This window comes from Psittacula echo (assembly GCF_963264785.1).
Source record: "Psittacula echo genome assembly, chromosome: 7".
NCBI lineage: Eukaryota > Metazoa > Chordata > Aves > Psittaciformes > Psittacidae > Psittacula > Psittacula echo.
Window position 1 is genome coordinate 51,489,354 of NC_137740.1, and position 21,972 is coordinate 51,511,325.

The 21,972-nt window shown below is 55.7% G+C and overlaps 1 protein-coding gene across 1 annotated transcript; it reads left to right on the forward strand.

Annotated features, from left to right (window-relative positions):
* Positions 1-1,507: 1,507 nt before the first annotated feature.
* Positions 1,508-8,080, forward strand: AMOTL2 (angiomotin like 2; the record flags this gene model as incomplete). The annotated part of the gene is made up of 9 exons (XM_080624040.1): positions 1,508-2,241; positions 3,675-3,909; positions 4,432-4,576; positions 4,722-4,814; positions 5,987-6,282; positions 6,382-6,674; positions 6,802-7,013; positions 7,167-7,322; positions 8,022-8,080. 9 exons carry the CDS (start codon positions 1,508-1,510, stop codon positions 8,078-8,080), a joined length of 2,223 nt encoding a protein of 740 aa, XP_080480166.1.
* Positions 8,081-21,972: the final 13,892 nt, after the last annotated feature.

Below are 21,972 nucleotides of genomic sequence, written 5' to 3' on the forward strand. Positions count from 1 at the left end.
CAGCTGCAAGCCTCCTGCGTGCATGTAGCACGCACCAGACCCCAGCCCACTTCTGCACTGTGTATGCTTGCAGCCCAGAAATCACCCATGTGCTGGGCTGCATCCCCAGCAGCATGAGCAGCAGGTAGAGCGAGGGGATTCTCCCCCTCTACTGTGCTCTACTGAGACCTCCCTGCAGTCCTGCATCCAGCTCTGGGGGCAACAACACAAGAGGGGAGGGATGTGGAGCTGTTGGAGGGAGTCCAGAGGAGGCCACAGAGACGCTGCGATGGCTGGAGCAGCTCTGGAGACAGGCTGAGAGAGCTGGGCTGGTTCAGCCTGTAAAAGAGACCTTAGAGCAGGTTCCAGTGCCTAAAGGGGCTACAAGAAACCTGGAGAGGGGCTTTGGACAAAGGCAGGTAGTGACAGAACAAGGGGAATGGCTTTAACCTGGCAGAGGGGACATTGAGATGAGACATTAGGAAGAAGTTCTTTACTGTGAGGGTGGTGAGGCGCTGGCACAGGGTGCCCAGAGAAGCTGTGGTTGCCCCATCCCTGGCAGTGTTCAAGGCCAGGTGGCTTGGAGCAACCTGGTCTGGTGGAAGGTGTCCCTGCCTGTGGCAGGGGGTTAGAACTGAATGAGCTTTAAGGTCCCTTCCAACCCGAACCAGTCTGTGAATCTGTGATCTGCCTCGGGACCCCTGCACGCCTGCAAGCTCCCGTGGCACCCCCATGGGCCTTTGCACACCCGGGGCACGACCTCCGTTGTCCGTGTTCGTGCCCGTGTCCGTGCCCCCCCTGCCGGCAGCAGCCCCGGCGGGACGGGGAGGGGCGGTGCGGAGCGGGGCGGGTCCGGCCCTGCATTCCGGGCATAGCAGCGCTCGGGCCGGCCCCCGCTGCTGGAGGGACGCTCAGTCCCGTCGCCGCGCTCCCCGGGCAGCAGCGCCGCCGCCCCGCTCCGCCATGTCCCGGTAAGTGCCGCCCCGGAGGGGTCCCAGCGGCACTGGGGACCGAGACGTCCGTGCGGGGCCGGCTCTGCTCTCCCTGGCCGCGGGGCGGGGGGTTTGCGGTCGGGGGGTCGTGCGAGCCGCCCAATGGCTACGTGCCCGCTCCCCCGGGGCCGCCTTGTCCCGCATTCCCCGGGCCTGGAGGCAGCCCCGGTCCTTGCGGGAGGTACCGGGCCCGTGGGGAGCCAGCACGGAACCCCAGCCCCGGCCCCTGGAGCCAGCCCTGGTCATAGCGCGATGAGAGTGCCAGTGCTCAGCCACGGCAGTGGGTTGAGCTCCCTCCACCACCACAGCCTCCTGCCGGTCCGGCAAGTCCCAACCATGCTCCCAGTGTGCCGAGCAGGATTCCTGGAAAACAAAACCCTGTTGGCCAGCACTGCGTCCTGTCCAGGACTGTTCTTCATCCATTATCCCCTCTTTTCTCCATGCAGGTGTCTCAGCGTGGCTGGTGGCTGCTAAAGGACCCCCGGGGACGCCCTTGTCGCGTTGGAAACGTGGCTTTGCCGACGGCGCGGGTGGAGATGAGGACGGCGGAGGACTCGAACGGGACGGTCCTGCACCGCCTGATCCAGGAGCAGCTGCGCTATGGGAACCTCACGGAGAACCGCACTCTGCTGGCTATCCAGCAGCAGGCCCTGCGCGGCGGTGGCGCCGGCAGCCCCCGCTCCTCCCTGGAGAGCCTCAGCGCCGAGGAGAGCCAAATGGTGCAGCAGTCCACGCGGCAGGAGCCCCAGGGCCAGGAGCATCACTCCGACCACATCTACTTGGAGAACAGTGTCTATCGGCTCTGCCAGCCCCAGCACAAGGGCGAGGAGCTGCCGACCTACGAGGAGGCCAAGGCACATTCCCAGTACTACGCCTCTCAGCGGGGTGGGCAGCAGCATGGAGGGGCCAGCACAGGGATTCGGGGTGAAAACAGCCCACGTGGGGCTGAGAGCAACAGCACCCGATGCCCCGATGAGGGGCTGAAGGACCTGAAGCACGGCCACGTGCGGTCTCTGAGCGAGCGGCTGATGCGGCTGTCGCTGGAGAGGAGTGGGGCCAACACACAGAGCCCCATCAGCGCCTCCCACAGCTACCCCCAGCTCTCCCATCACCACCAGCTGGCTGCCTTGCAAGGGCAGCACCCCGAGGGGCCAGAGCCAAGGGGACCCCCTCCGGAGTATCCCTATGTCATCCCTTCCCAGGACACTTACCTGGCGGAACCCCGACCCTGCTCCCAGGAAGGTCCTGGATTTCAGCATCCCGAAATCAGGTAACCTGCAGCTCCCAGGCCCTGCTTTTGGGGTCCCCGCTGGGTGCCTCTCAGCTGTGGTGTCCCAGGAGCCAGGATGGATGCTTAGGAGATGTGGAATGCAGAGAGCAGTGGGGGGCCTGGGGCAGCCATTGCCAAACCTCTTGTCCTTGTGGGATCAGATCTGGCTCAGCCTATGGGGTCTGCGGGGACCATTCCCCTCCCCAGTTTCCCCCAGCACAGTTGGGTTTTTCCAACTGGTGATGAAAATCCCACTGCCTCTGCAGACCCAGCCCCGTCCCCATGCACTGGGAGGAATTTGGGGTTAATTTAGGAGCTGGAACCAGCTCAGGAAATGGCTAAATGTGGAACAGGCATGGGGCGGGGTGGAAGGCGAACGTGCTCCCTATTCCATGGAAACCTATCCTGTGGCCCTGAGACAGGGATGTCCACATAGCACTGGTTTGCTGCCGGTGCCATGGGATTGCTGCCGAGCTAAGCCTGGGCTGGTGCCAGGTGGTTTATGGAGGTTATGAGCAGTGCTGGGCAGCTCTCCCCTTCACTTGGGCAGCTTGACACCTCCAGCAAAGCCCCAAGTTGTCTGCAAGAGGGTCATGGAGAGGTCTGGGGAGTGGGAGGGGAGGCGGAGAGTTCCAGGAGGGCTGGAAACAACTTTTTTCAGTGTGAAAAACTATGGGAAGAAGGGAATTGGAGGCTTGATGGGAGGACGCACACTGCTGCCAGCCTGCTGACCTATCCAGGCGGAGAGCAGCAGCATCTCCAGCAGGAAAACCTTCTCCTTCCAGGGAACAAAGAGGGGAAGGGGAGCCTTGAGGAAGATGTATTTATTCTTCCTTGCTCCTATATCATCTTACAGGAATGCAGGCCCTTGGCAGGTAGCCCGAGCAGAGTGGGGCCACGCCATACTCAGCCTCCTTGCTTGGGGTATTCAAGGTGGCCATGGGATGTCGAGGAACTCGGAGTGGTCATGCAAGGGGCAGCCAGGCTGGCCCTGCTCCTCCGAATACAGACAGAATGTGTTCATAGTTTGGTGGTGAGGAGCCATGCCAGGAGCCCTTGCTTTGCCCAGAAAACAAAGGAAAGGGGCAGTGCTGCTGGATTCCAAGGTGCATCCTTTGTCGAGCTCGTGTTCATCCGCAGCATCCCCAGGAATAGGGTAGGCCTGGGGGGCTGGGAGCCCATCCTGACCCACCAGCCAGGAGTTGTCAGGTCAAGGCATCCCTGAAAGATGGGGTTTACTTCATATGCTTGAGTTAGAAAGCAAATGCTTCCCACAACTGAAAAGCAGGATACAGAGCCTCCCTCCTCTTTTGGGGTGAGCTGGAGTCACCAAGCACCCTTTTGGTTTTGGAGCAGTCAGTGGGACCCTGGGAATGTGGTCAGCTCTCCCACTCTTGCCAAACCCCACTGAGCATCCTTGTCCCTCTCTGCAGGGTGCTGTCCACCCATGTTCCCACCGCTTTCCTGCCACTGCCAGGCACTCTGTGCCCAGGCACACTGGGTGCTGCTGGTGTGGAGGCACTAGTGAATGCCCAGGCGGTCTCAACTAGCAACCGTCTGGCCCGGATAGACGCGGTCCTGCGGGACAACGAGAGGCTACAGCGGGACAACGAAAAGCTGCGGCGGGAGCTGGAGAGCTGCTCCGAGAAGGCGAGCCGTATCCAGAAGGTGAGCAGCCATGGCATCATTCTCTTCTCCTCCCCAGCTCCCTGCTTCAGATGGGGGGATGCTTAACCAGCTGCTGTGAAAATTCACCCCTTTAGTGTTTTAATCCCTTCTCCTCCTCCCTTCTGGTGGCTCATTTCTCCCCGAGCAGCTGTGTTCAGCAGCACGGCAGCCGGGACTAGGGAGAAGGAGCCTATTCTCCAGTGACCCACTCCCTCTGCATGTCCCCCCCATCCCTGGCCACCACAGAAAGCCCTTTGTGTGGCTGCGCACAAGGGGCGGCTGTTCCCTGCTGGCTGCGCTACAGCAAAGCCAAAACCTGTGGAAGGGACTCCTTTGCAAGCAGAAAAGGCAGAAAATACCATTTTTCTCCCCAAAATATGCACTGGGGGCCAGGCCATGTGGGGGTCCCATCGGTGCTCTTGGGTTAGGCTGATTGACCCGGGTGAGCTTTGGCCAGCATCTCCCTTTCCTTTCCTCATTCCACGCATATCTAACCCTGGCCTGTCCATTCCTCCGCCCCAGCTGGAGGGCGAGATCCAGCGCATCTCGGAGGATTATGAAAACCTTGTCAAGGCCTCTTCCAAGCGGGAAGCCTTGGAGAAAGCCATGAGGAACAAGAGAGATGGTGAGATGCGGCGGCTCCAGGACTTTAACCGGGACCTGAAAGGTGAGGGATGCTCCATGTCCCCATCCCTGTGGATGCTCTCTGTCCCCCAGCTTTCCTCCCCCAGGGTGTTTCCAGGCTTCTCCCACTTCCTCTGTCCAAACTCTTGTATTTAAATCTTAATTGGGTTTAATTTCCTTTGGACTAGAGCGGTTGGAGTCGGCGAGCAAGCAGCTGGCCAGCAAGACCCAGGAAAGCCATGACAGCAACCAGGGCAGCATGGCAAAGCTCCTGGCGCAAAGTAAGTCCCATGGGATGCCCGTCCTTGCCCGGCTTCCCGTGGCATCTGTGAGCAGGACAGAGGGGCTCCTTTTTGGCTGGAGGAGGAGACGGGTGTTGGGCAGCAGCTCGCGCCCTTCCCTGGGGAGGATGGAGCAGCTCTTGGCCTGGACTGAGCCATTAATCCCAGCCGGCCGGCTGGCGGCGTGACCCACATTCCCCACATTCCTGCCGCTGTGCTGGCTCTTCCAGCACCAAGCCAGCACTCCCGTCCTGCAGCCTGGCCCTTCTCTCCCTCCTCCCTCCTCCATGCTGCAGCTGTGCAAGCCTGGGCTTATTTTTTTGAAAATATATCTAAATCCATAATTTTAGCACAGAAACATGGTGTTGGTGTTATGGGGGAGGAACTGCATTCCCTTCTTTAAGGTGGCTGCATTCACGCCGGGCAGCTTTTATCCTTCATGAGGCAAAATTTGAGCTGAGGGTGTTGGGAGATGAGAAGCTCCCCGTGACCGAGCTTCAGTGTTCACTCGCAGTCCAGAAACCAACCGTGTCCTGGGCTGTATCCCCAGCAGCGTGATCAGCAGGTTGAGGGAGGGGATTCTCCCCTCTGCTCTGCTCTGGTGAGACCCCTCCTGCAGTCCTGCGTCCAGCTCTGGGGCTTGTTCAGCCTGTAAAAGAGAGCTTTGGGAAGACCTTAGAGCAGCTCCCAGTGCCTAAAGGGGCTACAAGAAACCTGGAGAGGGGCTTTGGACAAGGGCCTGCAGGGACAGGACAAGGGGGAATGGCTTTAACCTGACAGAGGGGAGATTGAAATGAGACATTAGGAAGAAATTGTTCGCTGTGAGGGTGCTGAGGCTGTGGCACAGGGTGCCCAGAGAAGCTGTGGCTGCCCCATCCCTGGCAGTGTTCAAGGTCAGGTTGGATGGGGCTTGGAGCAACCTGGTCTAGTGGAAGGTGTCCCTGCCTGTGGCAGGGGGTTGGAACTGGATGAGCTTTAATCCCTTCTAACCCAAACCAGTCTCTGATTCTATGATTTCTATGAAATGGAGACTGTCTACCCCTGTGGCTTGGGTCCCTCTGACCCCCATATATGTCGTGTGCTGTGGGAGGGATGGCACAGCCAGGTTTTATGGAGCTCCAGCTTGAGGGCAGTGAATCCTCCTTGCCTGACACTCGGGTGTTGTCTTACAGGCTATGAGTACCAGCAAGAGAAGGAGAAGCTGGAGCGAGAGGTGTCCCTGCTGCGCAGTGCCAACGAGGACCAGCGTCGGCGGGCAGAGCTGCTGGAGCAGGCACTGGGCAGCGCCCAGGCGCGGGCAGCCAAGGCAGAGGCCGAGCTGCGGAAGAAGCGTGCCTACGTGGAGAAGGTGGAGCGGCTGCAGGCAGCCCTGGGACAGCTCCAGGCTGCCTGTGAGAAGCGGGAGCAACTGGAGCTGCGGCTCCGCACCCGCCTGGAGCAGGAGCTGAAGATGCTGCGGGCTCAGCAGGTGGGTGCTGGTGCTGCTGGCAACCTGCGTCGTGTGCCGCATCCCCCCCAGCACCTCCCCATCCTCTGCCGGGTTTTCACTGTCCTTTCTCTGCTGCAGAGGCAGGCAGGCGCCGCGGGCACAGGGACGCTGGAGCTGAGTGCCCACACGCTCTCGGAGCAGCTGAGGGAGAAGGAGGAGAAGATCCTGGCCCTGGAGGCTGACATGACCAAGTGGGAGCAGAAGTACCTGGAGGAGTGCACCATGCGGCAGTTTGCCATGGATGCCGCGGCCACTGCAGCTGCCCAGCGGGACACCACCCTCATCAGCCAGTCCCCACGGCACTCCCCCAACAGCAGCTTCAATGAAGACCTCCTCCTGGGCAGCCACAAGCACCAGGAAATGGAGAACAGGTAGTCCTACCTTGCTGGAGGCATTTTCTTTCCAATAAGCTTGTGCTGTGGTCTGGTTGGGCAGCACCTGCATTCTCCTCTTTTCCTTCCTCCTCCTCACCCAATTTCTGCCTCTTCTCCTCCCCAGGTTAAAAGCCCTTCATGCCCAAATTCTAGAGAAGGATGCTGTCATCAAGGTCCTGCAGCAGCGCTCGCGGAGGGACCCCAGCAAAGCTCTCCAGGGCTCTTTGCGACCAGCCAAGTCTGTGCCCTCCATCTTCGCTGCCTCGGCTGCCCCGAGCTGGCCAGGGGCTGGCCAGAGTGACCGGCTGGCTGAGAGCAGCTCCTGCAGCAGCACAGGTAAATGGAGGCACATCCCTGCTCCCTGCCTTCTCTCAGCAGCATGGAATTGCCTGCAATTTCCCCTGCACGCTTGGAAGTAGAGAGCTTGGGGAGTGGGGACTTTTTCATTGAGCTGTAGGAGCTCTCAATCCTTACTGGTGTCTCCTCCAGCAGGCAAAGCCACCAGCGAAGGAGCAGCAGCGCCTGTTGCCCTGCCCCTACCGTCCCACTCCAAACATGGCAGCAAGGATGGCAGCACGCAGACAGATGGGGCGGCTGAGAGCAGCGGCCAGGGAGAGGGCACTGAGCGCCCAGCTGCTCTGATGGGTGAGTGCCCCAGGGATGGTGTGGAGGAGAGCCAAGGGTGCTCCAGCATGTGGGCTTAGCATCAGGAGATGGGCCCTGCGCAAGCATCAGAGATTTTTTTTTAAGGCATTTTAAAGGGCCCAGTTTAGTCTGGTGGGTTTGAATCCATGCAGTCGCTTGTAGAATCCCAGACTGGTTTGGGTTACAAGGTTCCTTAAAGCTCATCCAGTTCCAACCCCCTGCCACAGGCAGGGACACCTTCCACTAGACCAGGTTTCTCCAAGTCCTGTCCAACCTGACCTTGATCACTGCCAGGGATGGGGCAGCCACAGCTTCTCTGGTCAGCCTGTGCCAGCACCTCAGCACCCTCACAGGGAAGAACTTCTTCCTTATATCTCATCTCAATCTCCCCTCTGTCAGTTTAAAGCCATTCCCCCTTGTTCTGCCGCTACTTGCCCTTGTCAAAAGCCCCTCTCCAGTTTTCCTGTTGGCCCCTTTATGCACTGGAAGCTGCTCTAAGCTCTCCCCACAGCCTTCTCTTCTCCAGGCTGAACCAGCCCAGCTCTCTCAGCCTGTTGCTATTTTATTTTTATGATGCAGCAGTTTTCCCTTGAACCCCTTGTGGGGAGGCTGGACCTGCAGTACACTTGTTGCCAGCCCTTTGGTGGGGTTGGCACTGATGCTCTTCACCTCTCCTTCAGTTCTCACCTTTCTTTGCAGAGAGCTTGGCTGATGTCAGAGCCCCTGACCTGTCTGACATGGTGGAGATCCTGATTTAAGGCCGCCCATGGACTGCATGCTGGCCCCTCTCCTCCCTGCCTGCACTGGATCGGGGTGGCAGAGCCTGCAGGAGGGAGGACCGAGCCTGGAGCTCAGTGATGTCCCTGTGGCTGGTCTCAGCACATGGGCCACGGTCTCCACTCAGCACTCACAGTGGTCTCCAGCTGCGCAGGGCGTGCTGGAGCCCAAGGCCCCTGCAGTGGCTGATGGGGCTCGTGACCCCTCTGTGAACACACCGGGGTTTTGGACAACAGGAGCAACCTATTTATTGTTCCAGCCTGAAGCAGGGGCCTTCTTCCCATACCCTCCCTCATCAGCTCTGTTCCCATCCCGGCTCCATCCCCATTCCACCTCTGGGTCTTGTCAGTTCACATCCACCCAAGTGCTTGGCCTCTGACTGGAAAATCCCTCTCTGTTCACCCAAACTATATCCACAAGATCATGTCTTTGCTCAAGGGCAGAGCCAGGAGGGATCCTCAGGGTCCCAACAACTGCCCAGACCGTGGCCAAGCCAAACGCCAGGAGCCCCAACCTCCATCTTCTGCATCCATCACCTTGTGTCCTGCCTCTGGGTTGTTATCATGGGCCAGCGAGGGGTTTGGGATTGAGTGGTGCTGGAGCAAAAGAGAAAATGATGATGGAGGGAATAAAAGGTGGAGGAGAACCCCCCTGGAAACTGGAGGTGGAACGCTCAGAGGGAGCCGAGGATGGCTGATGGCATCGCCCCTATTAGGGCATCATCCCCTGGCTACTGGCAGCTGGCTTCTGCCTGTAGCCATTGCTGATGCTTCCTTCTCTCCTCTGAGCTCAGACACCTCCCATCTTGCCCTTCATCTCTCTCTATATATGTTCTTTCTCTCTGTCTTTCTCTTTCTTTCACTATGCGTGTGCATTTGCTGGACAACTGCATTTTTTTATTCTTCTCTCCCAGACACGTACCAAACGCGTTCGGTTCTCGTGCGTTGTTTACAAAGTGGAAAACGAACAAAAGTTATGAAAGAGGAAAAAACCCTCCCCACAAGTTAATATATTTTATATTAATATTGGTGTTTCTTTGTAAGTATTGTTTGTTTTCGTGCTGTGAACTTTTGTTTTTCCTGCCAAAGACGATGAGTTCTTGTTTGTGCGTTTTAAGTTATCTTGAGTATTTAAACGTAAACCTGGCTGTTTCGATGTGCCGCCCTATACCGAGATTGCTGTAGCATTCCACTTGGTATAACAGTATTTTAATAAAAAAACCCAAATATTGACCCATGAGTGCTCTTATTTTCCCCCCATGTAATGGGGCAAGACAGAGCCAGGGGAAGGGGCCTAGGGCTGGTGAGCTGGCTGAAACTTTGGTCCTCCTAAGCTTCCTCCATGGGCACTCCTTGATGGCCACATCTTCAGGCACAGCTGGACCTGGCCTCCAAGCTCTCCTCTGCCTTTTCCAAGTCCTTCCCACTCTGCTTGGCTCTTTGGTCTTGTGGAAGACCAGAAATTCTCTTAGTGTTTGGGCCTTACAGCTTCCACATCATGCTGCTCCCCAGCCTTTCTCCTCCGAGCTTTTTGTTTGCTGCTGTTGTTTGACTTTGTTTTTAATAGCTGTTGCATTGATGCTTCCCGGCGAGCATCCCTGAGGACTCTGATCTGGCTGCTTGGGTGCTGGCAGCCCAGCTGGAGCCATCACCAGCCAGGCTGGGGCTTTCCCTTTTGGACATCACTCGGCATTTACTGGCAGGTCATTTCTTTTTTTAACCTGCTGTCCTGGGGACCAGGAGTTCTTGTATAAGTCTCAGTAATGGGCTTTAGCTTGGATTAATGCAGAACAACAGCGTAAGGAACCAGCTTTGCTGCCAACTCCTCCCTGGAAGGTGGCTAAGGACTGGTGAGGATCACTGGTCTTGGTGGGACCATGATGGTGAACACCAGCTTGGCTCTACAATTCCAGGAACCTGGAAGAGCTGTGCCTGAAAACTTGGGGTTTCCTCTGGCTGTGGGGCAGGTCTCCATCCTTAGAGAGACTCAGAGCAGTGGGAAGTGTGGAGCCTGGTTCCTCCTTCTACGCGTGGTTTCCTCTGGATTTTGCGAGCAGGGAAGCAAGCTGCCCCCCAGCTCCATGCACAGCATATGTCTGAAGGGCACCCTTCTGTACTCCCCAGTGGTGGGGAAGACTGTGTGGGAAGCTCACAGAGGTGAAGGTGAAGGAAGCTGCTCCTTGGGAATGTGTTGAGGAGGGGTCCTGGTGGCCCCCATCCAGGGATCATACCTGCCCTGCCTCCCTCAGCTCCTGCTGCCCTGGAGCTGCAAGCAGCCGCCCAGGAAGGCTTGCAGCATTCCTGGCATACCGCAGCTCTCACGCCCCACACTATTTACCCGAATCCGGATGCTGAGCAGCCTTGCAGTAGGTCTGGCTGTTTGCAGGCAGTTTTCCATGTCCAGGGATCCAGGGAACAGGCTTCTGTTGAGGATTTTGCCCACCACTCCACCATCCTCCATCCTGCACATCACCCTATGGACCCGTACTCCCAAGGTTTTCACAGTCCCCAGGAGCCAAAAGATGAGGGAGCACAGCACTGTACAAGCAAAGCAGCAGAGAAGCATAATAAGAACATGGGAAGGGGAAGGAAAATCCCATCTGTGGATAGGATAATAGGGCCATGGGGAGAGGATGTCTGATCTCTTTCTGCTATGCCCCTATGGGTACGGCAGCAGTTTTGGTAGGATTGCTTTTCAGCCAGAGCAGCAGCCTGATGGAGCTCCACACCTTGGTGCAAGGAAGGCTGGTGTGGGGTGTGTTATCACCTGCTTTATCGCTCTGTCATCACAGGCATTTCCCTCCACCCTTTCCACACCATCTCACTGGGTTTCACCATCAGCATCGCTTTATCCCACGTGGCTCCTGCTGACGCCAAGACATGTCCTTGTCACCACAGCACAGCTGAAATACCATATGGGAGCCAAACCTCCTGTTCCTGCTCCCATTCCTGTGTTCATGATCTCCGTGTCCTCGATACTTGTGCCCCAGCACCCCTGTGACCTTGATCTCTGCATCCAGAGAGTCCAGAGGAGGCCACAGAGGTGCTGCAAGGACTGGAGCAACTCTGGTGTGAAGGGCTGAGAGAGCTGGGCTTGTTCAGCCTGGAGAAGAGAAGGCTGAAGGGTGACCTTAGAGCAGCTTCCAGTGCCTAAAGGGGCTACAGGAAACCTGGAGAGGGGCTTTGGACAATGGCCTGTAGGGACAGGACAAGGGGGAATGGCTTTACGCCGACAGAGGAGTACCTGTGAGGGTGCTGAGGCTCTGGCACAGGGTGCCCAGAGAAGCTGTGGCTGCCCCATCCCTGGCAGTGTTCAAGGCCAGGATGGACACAGCAGCTTGGAGCACCTTGCTCTAGTGGAAGGTGTCCCTGCCTGTGGCAGGGGGTTGGAACTGGGTGAGCTTTAAGGTCCCTTCAACCCAAACCAGTCTGGGATTTCTATGATCCCCGTATCCCTGCATCTCCATGTCCTCAGGCCTTGCATCCCTTTGTTCCTGTTTCCTTAAAAGGGGGTGGCTGGAGATGTCTGCCAAGCTGCTGTCTGGGCTGGTGCCTGGATGCAACACCTTGTGTGGGTTGCACATCCACAGCCCTGCAGAGATGGAAAGGGGCCAGCAGGCTCTGGCCCAAGCGCCACGACCGTCACCCTGGTGCTTTGGTGAGACGCCCTGTCCTGGGGCAGCAGCTCTCTCGTGGGTGAAAGGCAGACACTTGTCCGGCCCGGGGGCTATTTGGGGAGGTACGGTCCCTCCTGTGGTCACAAGGCTGAGGAACCTGTTGGGGTCCCGTGGCCATACACCAAGTCCTGTTCTCAGCTGGGAGCACCTCGGTGGCCCAGTGCCACACCACAGCAGCATCTCTGCAGCTTCGGTTCCTGCTTTTTCTCATTTCTCCTTGGAGCCTGGAGGTTGAAGCTTGGTCCTTGGAGCATCCTGAACAGGTCTTTTGTTGGCCCTGATCCCTCCTCACCCCTTCATTGTGCACCTCCTCTCCTTTGCCACTTGCCAAATGCTAGAGTTGGATGGGGAAAGACAAGCTTGACACAACATCCCTATGATGGAAAATGGCTCTTTGGAAAGCCAAAAATCCCCCACCAGAATTCGGGAGAAAGGGAATTTCTCTCCTCTTCCAATTAATCCCGGTTGCTGTGGGGCAGCTCGGCAGCGCTGTGGGCCAGCCCTGCAGCCGGCTTCCCAGCAAACCAGTTGGGCAAATTGCGGTGCTTTCTCTTGCCTCAAGTCCTGGCTTGCTCGTCAGGCCGGCAGGAATGAAGCTCTCCCCGCCGGGCCTGCTGAACCCTTCTCTTCCCCATCCCTCCCTCATTCCCTGCCTCCCCCTCTTGCCTCACCACCTTCTCCGGGGGTCCTCAAGTCCTCTCTGTGCCCAGGCCTTGCTGGGGGCTCCCCCATGGCTTTATTCTGCTGAGGGACCAACGCTCCCCCTCCCAAGTTGGACTTTGCATCCCGTTGCATTTACAAGGATACCCCTAAGATGCCCCCTCCATGCAGAGCATCAGTGTGCAGTGCTGGAGCACAGACAGGACCCACGTGGTGGTTGTTGTTATTTAGGGGAGATGCATGGCCCGATGGTGCCCTGGTCTCCCTCTGGGATGCTCCATCCACCCAGCCATGGAGCAGCTCGAGCATCCTCCAGCACCAGGAGCTCCTCTGTCCTCCCCAGCCCCAAATGCCTCCCAAAGCCCTTCCACCGGGGCCCGTGGCTGGCGTCGTGGCAGGGACACCCAGGTTCTGCTTGTGCCGGCAGTCGGGAATGCCGCCCGGCACTTTGCTGGGACAAGCAGAAGTGGTCGGGCCGTGGCACAAGCGCGGCAAATTCCTCATTCCTCTTCCCTGCGCTGTGCTGCCTGCCTGCCATCTTTGCATGCAAACAGTAAACAGGCTGTTATTATCCCAGATGCTTTGAATATCTGTGGCTATTTTTTCTCTTCCCAGTATTCTAAAAAGGCAAAAAATTCCCTGTGGTTTCTGAGTCAACTTTTTTTTTCCTTGGTCTCTTTTCTTTCCTTCCCACCACCTCTGTGACCTTGAAAACCCAGGCAGATGGGCTTGCTGGCCCTCTCTGCTTGCACCCATTCCCTGGCTGCTCTCGCTGTGCCCCACAGCCAGAAGCAGGTGAATTTGGGGTTAAGCCTGGTGGCAGAGCAGCTCGGCACCTTTCCTATCACCTTCCCTGGCAGAGCCACCGAGGGGTACTTGAAGAGGATGGGGATGCTCAAGGAGGATTGGGATGCTCTGGGAGGGTGCAGCTCCTGCAGGCAGCTGGGGCAAGGGCACAAGATGCTGTCATTGCTCTTTTCTTTGTGTCCCCAGGCACTGGAAGACGTGTGTGAGAGATGAGTGGAGCATGAGAGCAGCCTGACCGTTCAGCCCCTGCAGGCAGCAGGTATTCCCCAGTTTGCTCCACAGGTCCCTTGACAGGGATAGGGCTCCTTCCTCCTCTTTCCTTCCTCCTCATCCTCCTGCAGCATAAGCCTTTGCTTTTAGGTGTGATCCCCCAAAACCTTCCCTAGACCCAGTACTGGGGCCTTTGGCTTAGCATGTGGCAGGCAGGGGCATGGCTGCAGCCAAAAGACCCTTTCCAGCCCAGGGTTCAGTTATCTGCATCTCTCCAGGAGGTCAGAGCAAGTGCAACAGGCATGGGATGGGTCAGGGCTCCTGTGTCCCCACCAGCTACTCCGATGAGATTTCTGGGATGCTTCAGATGCTACAGCAGACAAGGAGCAATGGGGAGCCTCAATGGATGCCTGCAGTGGGGAGAGGTAGAGGAGGTCAGTGCATCCCTGAGGTTGGTAGAGACCCCAGGACACCCCAAATCACCTCCCCACCTGGAGCAAAGTCACAGCAGGAGACTCAGGACCTGCTCAAGTGGAGCTGCCACTGCCTGCAGGGATGGGGGTCCCCCAGCATCCAGGCAGACCCCGTCAGTGCAGGAGCACACAAAGGGCTCTCAGGATGCTGACCATTATTCATGTCAGCCCCGCTGGTGTTTGAGCTGTCCATGGCCCAAGGTGCCTTTTTATTTCTTCCTTTCTTTTTATTTTTTACCAAAAAATCCAACTCTGTTTCATTCCACTTGGAAATTCCTACTGGGCAGGGGTTGTTTTCCAAAGCTTTTGATTTTCAAACATGCTACTGAAAATGTTCAAGCAGAAACAGGAAAGAAAAGGAAGTCAGCATCCTGCAGGGACTGACGTGGGGTTGGTTATTTGGTTTTGCCACAGCAGGGAAGTGTAAGAGGTTTGTGACAGGTCCCGGCACACTGTCCCTGTGGGACCAGCATCAGCACACGAGGCTGGATTGACACAGAATGGACTGAAGTGCCAAGTCCCACCACAGGGCCCTGCAAAGTGCTTAGCCCAGATACACAAAGGGAGTCACGGATTAATTAACTGGAATGGAGGAAAATCGTGGTCATTAGAAGCTCATTTAGAAGAAAAAAGGCTCACACTAGGCTCACAGCACTTCCCCAGCAGGATGGTCAAAGGATGCTCAGCCACAGGGGATCGAGAAGGTTGGAGCTATTGCCTTTAGAAACACAGAGCTTCATCCATAGAATAGAATCATAGAATCATAGAATGGTTTAGGTTGGAAGGGACCTTCAAAGCTCACCCAGTTCCAGCCCCCTGCGATGAGCAGGGACACCTTCAATCAGATGAAGTTGCTCAGAACCACATCCAGCCTGGCCTTGAATGGCTCCAGGGATGTGCATCCACCACCTCTCTGGGCAACCTGTGCCAGTGTTTTACCACCCTCATTGTAAAGAACTTTTTCCTCACATCCAGCCTGAATCTCCCTCTTTTGGTTTAAAACCATCACCCCTCGTCCTATCACACCAGGCCCTGCTAAAATGTCTCTCCCATCTTTCTTATAGACCCCTTTTAAGTGCATTTCCCAGGTCTTAAAGCAGCACTGAATCCCTGCTCAGTAACACTGCTGATGAAATTTCAAGTGAAACATCTTCCCATATGGAAGTGGCTTGGGGTTGGGTTTTTATCCCCCCCTTCTTTAAATATTAACCCCTCTAACTTCTTCCTTCCAGGAAAAAGCTTGGACTTTTGGCCTTCCTGCATGCTGAGGGGCAAATGCTTCACAGGAATTTGCCTTCCCTTTCTACAGCTAAAACTCTTCTAAAACACCAAGCATGAATTTGTGTTAACTGAGGAGGAGGTGCCTATTCCTCACTGTTCTCTTGCTTAGGAAAATCACTGAAATACTTAAGGTCAAGGGAAACCGTTCGCTTCAGGCCAAGGGAAAGTTTTAACTCCCAATGCTTGGAATCTTACATGTTCAAGGTTTCCCTGAAGTTCTTCACTCGGGGAAAAGGAGGAGGGGGGTGTTTGGAAGAATCACTTCCCTTCGGAGCTTCAGGGAGAAAAACACAAACAGCGAGAGGCAGAATGTGAATTTTGGCCTCGATGGAACATGACACAGGCTGGAAAACATTCCCACCCGCATTTTTACAGCCTTAAAGCACAATCCTGGGGTGGTTTTTTCCCTTTTCCTCTTGCATAGGGTCCAGCATGAAGTAACACTACGCCAGCAAAGCGATCCTATGGCATTCCCCAGCAATTTGTAAGCAATGCCGTGTTTGAGGAGTAAACAGGGGTCGGTCCAGAGGGTAGGTCAGGGCCAGATGTGCCCAGACCCAACAGACAGCAGTGCCCTGCCACTTTTGGGAAGCAAGAGCAAGACTCCGCCACCATGAGTGGCTGTCCTGGAACTCCTGGCATGTCTTGGATCCACCGAAAGTTTAGGAGCATGTTTCCAGGGCAACCAAAACACACTGGGTTCTCCCAGTTGTCTCCTCCCCCCTGCCCAAAGAAAAAAGTGGAATTAAAGAAAAAAAAACACAAGAAAAAGAAGCAGAACCAATGGAGGAAATTCTGATGAAATCAGACCAAAAACTGGCAAATGGGTCCCTCTCCATGGCCCTCCCTGATAAACTGGACTGGACATGGGCAGGGAAAAGATGCTTGTGGTGCAGGCGAGGTTGTATCCACATGTGGAAGCACACCAGGGCTGCCCTTGCTAGTTGTGGCTATTCCTAAGCTGGTGCCCCCTGACATGGCTCCATCCCGGAATAGAGCCAGCATGGAGACATTGCCCTGCGGCCACTATTTTGGGTTGTGCCCCTGCAGAGCTAAATGTGTATCTCCAGCACCTTGGGGCTCAAATGCACCTTGCTTCTGCCCCAAAGCCCCTATATTCATAGCATTACAGACTGGTTTGTGTTGGAAGGGACCTTAAAGCTCATCTTTTAGGCACTGGAAGCTGCTTTAAGGTCTCCATGGAGCCTTCTCCAGAGCAGAGCTGCTCCAGCCCTCACAGCGTCTCTGTGGCCTCCTCTGGACTCGCCCCAACAGCCTCACAACCCTCTTGCTGGGTGCAGATCGCAGGGGGATCTCACCAGAGAGGAAAGCTCAGCTCTGCCCAGCACCCAGCTTCCCCACGCAGGGCTCACCGGCAGGTTGGGAAGAGCAGATTTCAAGTCCCAGGCATTTCTTCATTTTCTGTGCTCTGTTTTCTTGTTTATCGCTGCTTCCAGGGCGTATTCCCTGCTGTCCTCCTCTTCTATGCCAGGCATTTGCTGGCAGTGCTGCTGAGAGCTCCAAGCTGGCAGTGAGTCCTCACCCTGCCGTGGAGCTGCAGCCAGGAGGGTGCAAGGGAAGCTGGGCAGCAAACACAGAAGAGCCCACTTTGGCTTTGCAAGGTTCAATGGGACTGTAAGAGAGAAGACAACCCATGCAAGAGAGGGACAAGCGTGCCACGGATGCAGCTGAGCTCAGCTGGAGGCTTTGTGGGCACTTGAGCTGCAGAACAGGAGTGGGGAGAATGAAGATTGCCCTGGGAATTGCTGCACCATGGACAGCAGGAGGGCTTGCTCAGGGGGCTGAGGTTGCAGAAAGCATCACTGTGGTAAAGCAAGCAAGACAGCACGTCACACCCCTTGGCTTCTGCTTGCTTCAAGGCAGGAGAACTAACCCCAACACTTCCATGCTCTTCATGCTCTACCAAATACCATCTCCACTCCCATGGAGATGGTTCAAACACCATCTCCATTCCATGGTCCAAACACCATTCCCACCGCTCTTTGGAGGCTGGTGCCCTGGCAGGATGAGCACTGAAAATTGGTCTGAATCTGGAGCATCTCCAGCTCCACAACCTGTCCTGGCTCCAGTGCTGGGGATCCTTGGTGCTAGAATTAGGGATCCTTGACATGACCACAGCACAAATACTTAAGAACAGAATCATGAATGTGGAGTCTTTTGTTGTGTTGTGGATTCTTCTTGCCGCCTCCCCATGCAACTTTGCATTGCACAACCAGAGCACAGCTGTGCATCTCCCTGACTGTCAAATCTCGCTCCTTGGGATAACAAAGCAGCAGCGTGACAGAGTGAGCTCTATCACCATAAAACAAATACAAGGCTTAACCCTTGAGAGCTAGCATGTGCAGAGCATTCCCAAGCATCTCCATTTGGGCCAGAATGTTCCCCTTGTTGGTCCAAAGCAACCTCAGTCCCTTTTTTGCTGGAAGAATGGAGCAGATGGCCTTTGAGCTGTATGTGCTTTCAGGGCTTTTCTTTCCCTTGAAGATGTCATTTTGGGACAATGGATCTCTGGAGCTCAGCCCTGCTCTCCTCTTGTCCCCAGCCAAGGACATGGGTCAGCTTCTTCTGTGTTTCAACAGCAGGCTCTGACAGCCAAAAGACATTGGTGAACACGTTAAGGGCTCAGGAGCAGTCTTCCCTTTGTCAGACAAGAATGTGCCGGGTAACCCTGGATGCTCCCTGAGCTTTGCCTTAAGAGCTTGACTAGAAAGTGTTGGCTGGCTCCAACGTGCCGAGGCAAGCGCTGCCTCTTCCTTCAGGTTCTGCAACAAACCACCGGTGCTTTGGTTTTGTGCAACACCTGGAGGCCTTCCAGAAGCTGGGGCAGGTAAGGGAGGGATGGGAACCCGTGCTGCTGAGCCACCCGGGAATGCCGCCAGGTCAGTCTGTGGGCCCACATGGGCTCTTTGCTGCTGAGCTCCATCCCCAGCATGGCTCCATCCCTGCACTCACCCGCTCCCCAGGAGCAGGACAAAGGTGGATTTAGTGATATCTTGCTTTATTTCATCCTGTTGTTGAACCACAGTTTCCTACTGGCTGCAGAGATCCCTTCTATCATATTCTGCTGATCTTAAACAATGAGAATCCTGCAAATCCTTTCAAAACTCCCCAACTTTCTCAGCTTCCCTGAAATCCTGGGGCTTCACTGCCCTTGAAAACCAGTGGAATGAGCAGCATTTCCCTGGTGTCGTAATGCTGGCATAACAGGGTGGTGAATCAGTGGGGATCTTTCTGCCTGAACCATGTCGTATCATTGTTATTGCAGAAGCTTTCCTATTTTAAGCCATAAAGCCCCATACAATCCAGTCTAAGTAAATGGCAAGTAGCTCCATCATATCCAGTTTCAAACCTATGAACTGCTGAGAACTGTATTAATGCAAAACTATTCTGGTTCCTGAGACCCTGCTCCAAACAAACTGGATGCCATGCGGTAATCCAAGCGGTGTGTAACATGATGAAGTGTAGAAATAGCTCTCGTCATCCTTTGCCTGGGTGTGTTGGAGGGGCAGGGGGAATTAGAACACCCATGTTTGCCTTGGAAAGATGAGCTGAAAGTTAGCAATGGGTTTAGAGCTTGAATTTGCATTCAATTCTGGTTTCTCCCACAATACAGACACTAAAGCAGGTCGGCTTTGCTTAAAAACCTCGTGAGACCTTCAGCCTGCACTGCCTCTTTGGGGTCTTTAAGTAAGACCCATTGAGCCAGGGTGCTCAGTTCCTAAAGGTGGTCTCCACTTTGCTGCTGCTGTCCCACTGAGGACAGGTTTGTCTTCTCCAGGTTTAGAGCCGCCTGCTGCATTGAAACCAGCTCACCCTGCAGCATGCAGAGCACCTCCTGCTCTCCCAGCTTTTCCAAGAAAAGGCTGTCTTACCTACACATTGAGGGACAGAGGCCGTGGAGACACCAAAACAAGGACAAGTGATTCCCCAGATGGCCCAGCATAACATGTCCTGCATGAGGACATCCTTGGAGTGCCTGGAGGTGATGAGGGAGTGCATCAGCACCCAGGTCACAGCAGCATTGCTTGGATGTTAGTACCCCCCTCCCCTGGGGTGCAGGGTGAACGAACTCCAGCGCTGGAGTTTGGAGCGGACACTATGTCCACATTCTTCAGCTCCGGGCTGGGAATGTCAGCTCCTGTCCCGACGCCAGGGGCTTGCATTCCTCCTCGACACTGCTCCCAAAAAATGCCATCCCAGAAGGGTGTCGGGGAGAGGGGTGCCACTTGGTCCAGTGGGACAGAAGGAGACGTGCTAAGCCCATGGAAAAGCCTTTCCCTTGCCGGTGGGTGTGTGGCAGAGGGGGCAGGGGTTAGCATGTGTGTGCTCAGAGTGTGTTTACTAAACACTGCTCCAGGCGAGAGGGAATGGATGGAATTCACCCCCCTCGTTCCCCGCCAGACCCCAATGACACCCGGTGGATGCAGGGAATTCGCTCCTCCAGCCTGTTGCCATGGCTGCGCATTTCAGAGACTCAAGCAGGGAAAAAAAAAAGAGAAGAAAACCAAAACATTTTATTGGGAGGGAAGAAAAATAGCAGGGGGAAAAAATGCAGCAGAGTAATGAGGAGGACCAGAGCGTCCAAGAAATGTGTTAGATCATCCTTAGAAACTGGTGTCTGAGGAGTTCTCCGTAGCTCAGTCTATTCTAATATTTATCATGTGTTGTTTAAAGCTGGCACCAGCCAGGGCTCAACAGCACTGTGTGCTGTTCAGGAACATCATTAAAAGCAAGTCCTGGGCTCCAGGACTACTTGAGAGGTGCTGGAAGAAACCCATCCATGTTGGCTGCAGCAGGCAGTCCAATCCAGATGAGCTGCTGGCAGGATGGCTGCAGGGTGTATCTACAAGCAGGACCTGGAGCAGAGCTGGCAAGCAGAGTAGCGTGGGATATAAACTATGAGCAAGATAAAGTCCTTGGAGAAGCTAAGCAAGAACAGGCCGGTGGCTGGCTTCAGTGTGAGAATGCAGCTCAGCCAGGGCAGGACTTGCTTGTACACCTTTTCCATCATCAACCAAGGGAAGGTAGGCAGGTATCCCTAGTTCCCTGATCCTGAAGGGAATAGTTTATATTAGTGCACCAGGTCTTCAAAATCAGTCCATGGGCAGTTTTTTATGGGCAGGTTTCAGCATGTGCTTTGTGTCTATGACGCTTCAGCAAAGCATTCCTTCCTTGTGCAGAGGCAATACAGGGCATCAGGAGCCTGGAGTTCCCACTCTGGCCAGGATGATGCAAGTCTGGCTCATCTGCCCCTGTGGTACCAATTTGGGTTTTCATGGGAGTGACAGGCATGCCAAAACCCAGCTGCTTTTAAAACGCTGGGATATTATGGCATCCTTGGCTCTCATATCTCATGGGAGGAATCTGCATCTGCAGCAATGTTTATTTTTCACCTCTGCAGTTCTTCACCTCTGCTATGAGACAGGCTGAGAGAGCTGGGCTTGTTCAGCCTGGAGAAGAGAAGGGTCCGGGGAGACCTTAAAGCAGCTTCCAGTGCCTGAAGGGGCTACAAGAAACCTGGAGAGGGGCTTTGGACAACAGCCTGCAGGGACAGGACAAGGGGGAATGGCTTTAACCTGACAGAGGGGAGATTGAGATGAGACATTAGGAAGAAGTTGTTCCCTGTGAGGGTGCTGAGGCCCTGGCACAGGGTGCCCAGAGAAGCTGTGGCTGCCCCATCCCTGGCAGTGTTCAAGGCCAGGTTGGACGGGGCTTGGAGCAACCTGGTCTAGTGGAAGGTGTCCCTGCCTGTGGCAGGTGGTTGGAACTGGATGAGCTTTAAGGTCCCTTCCAACCCAAACGAGTCTGGGATTCTATGATTCTATTGTGGGGTTCCCCATCTTTGGTGTTAATCACAAGACATGGAATGGGGTGCCACAGATCTCTGCCAGGAGCAGCAGAGCTGTCTGACCCCACACTACAGCCCCTCTGGGGCCATGCGCCCTCAGGAGAGCCTTCCCCGGGGATGAAACCAGAGAAAGAACAGCTTTGCCAGGCTGAGGGGCGGATCGCGGAATAAGGCCCCCTAACACCGAGCACCGCGGTTGCAAGAGGCGCTGCCGCGCTCGAGGGGATTCCTGCGCACCGCGCTGGCGGAGCAGCGCTGCCCCCGGTCCGCACGGGCGGAGGCACGGTCAGACCGGGCGGGCAGCGACACCCACCGTCCGCTCCGTGCACCGCACAGCGCGCAGCAGCGTGCCCGGTTCGGGGGGCGTTACAGGGTGACGGGATGGTTTGGGTTGAAGGGAGCTTAAAGCTCAAGGGCAGTCAGGGATGGGGCAGCCACAGCTTCTCAGGGCACCCTCTGCCAGCTCCTCAGCACCCTCACAGGAAAGAACTTCTGCCTAAGAGCTCACCTCAGTCTCCCCTCTGTCAGGTTAAAGCCATTCCCCCTTGTCCTGTCCCTAAAGGTCCTTGTCAAAAGCCCCTCTGCAGATTTCTTATAGCCCTAGGCACTGGAGCTGCTCTAAGGTCTCCCCTGAGCCTTCTCTTCTCCAGGCTGAACAAGCCCCATTGCTGGATGCAGGACTGCGGGGGGGGGGGGGGGGTGGGGGGTGGGGTGGTGGCAGTGGTGGTGGTATGTGTCTCACCAGAGTGCAGTAAAGGGGGAGAATCCCCTTCCTCGACCTGCTGCTCATGGTCTGGGGATGCAGCTCAGGACATGGCTGGTTTCTGGGCTGCAAGCATACACTGCTGGGTCATGGGGAGCTTCTTGTCAACGAACACCTCCAAGTCCTTCTCCTCA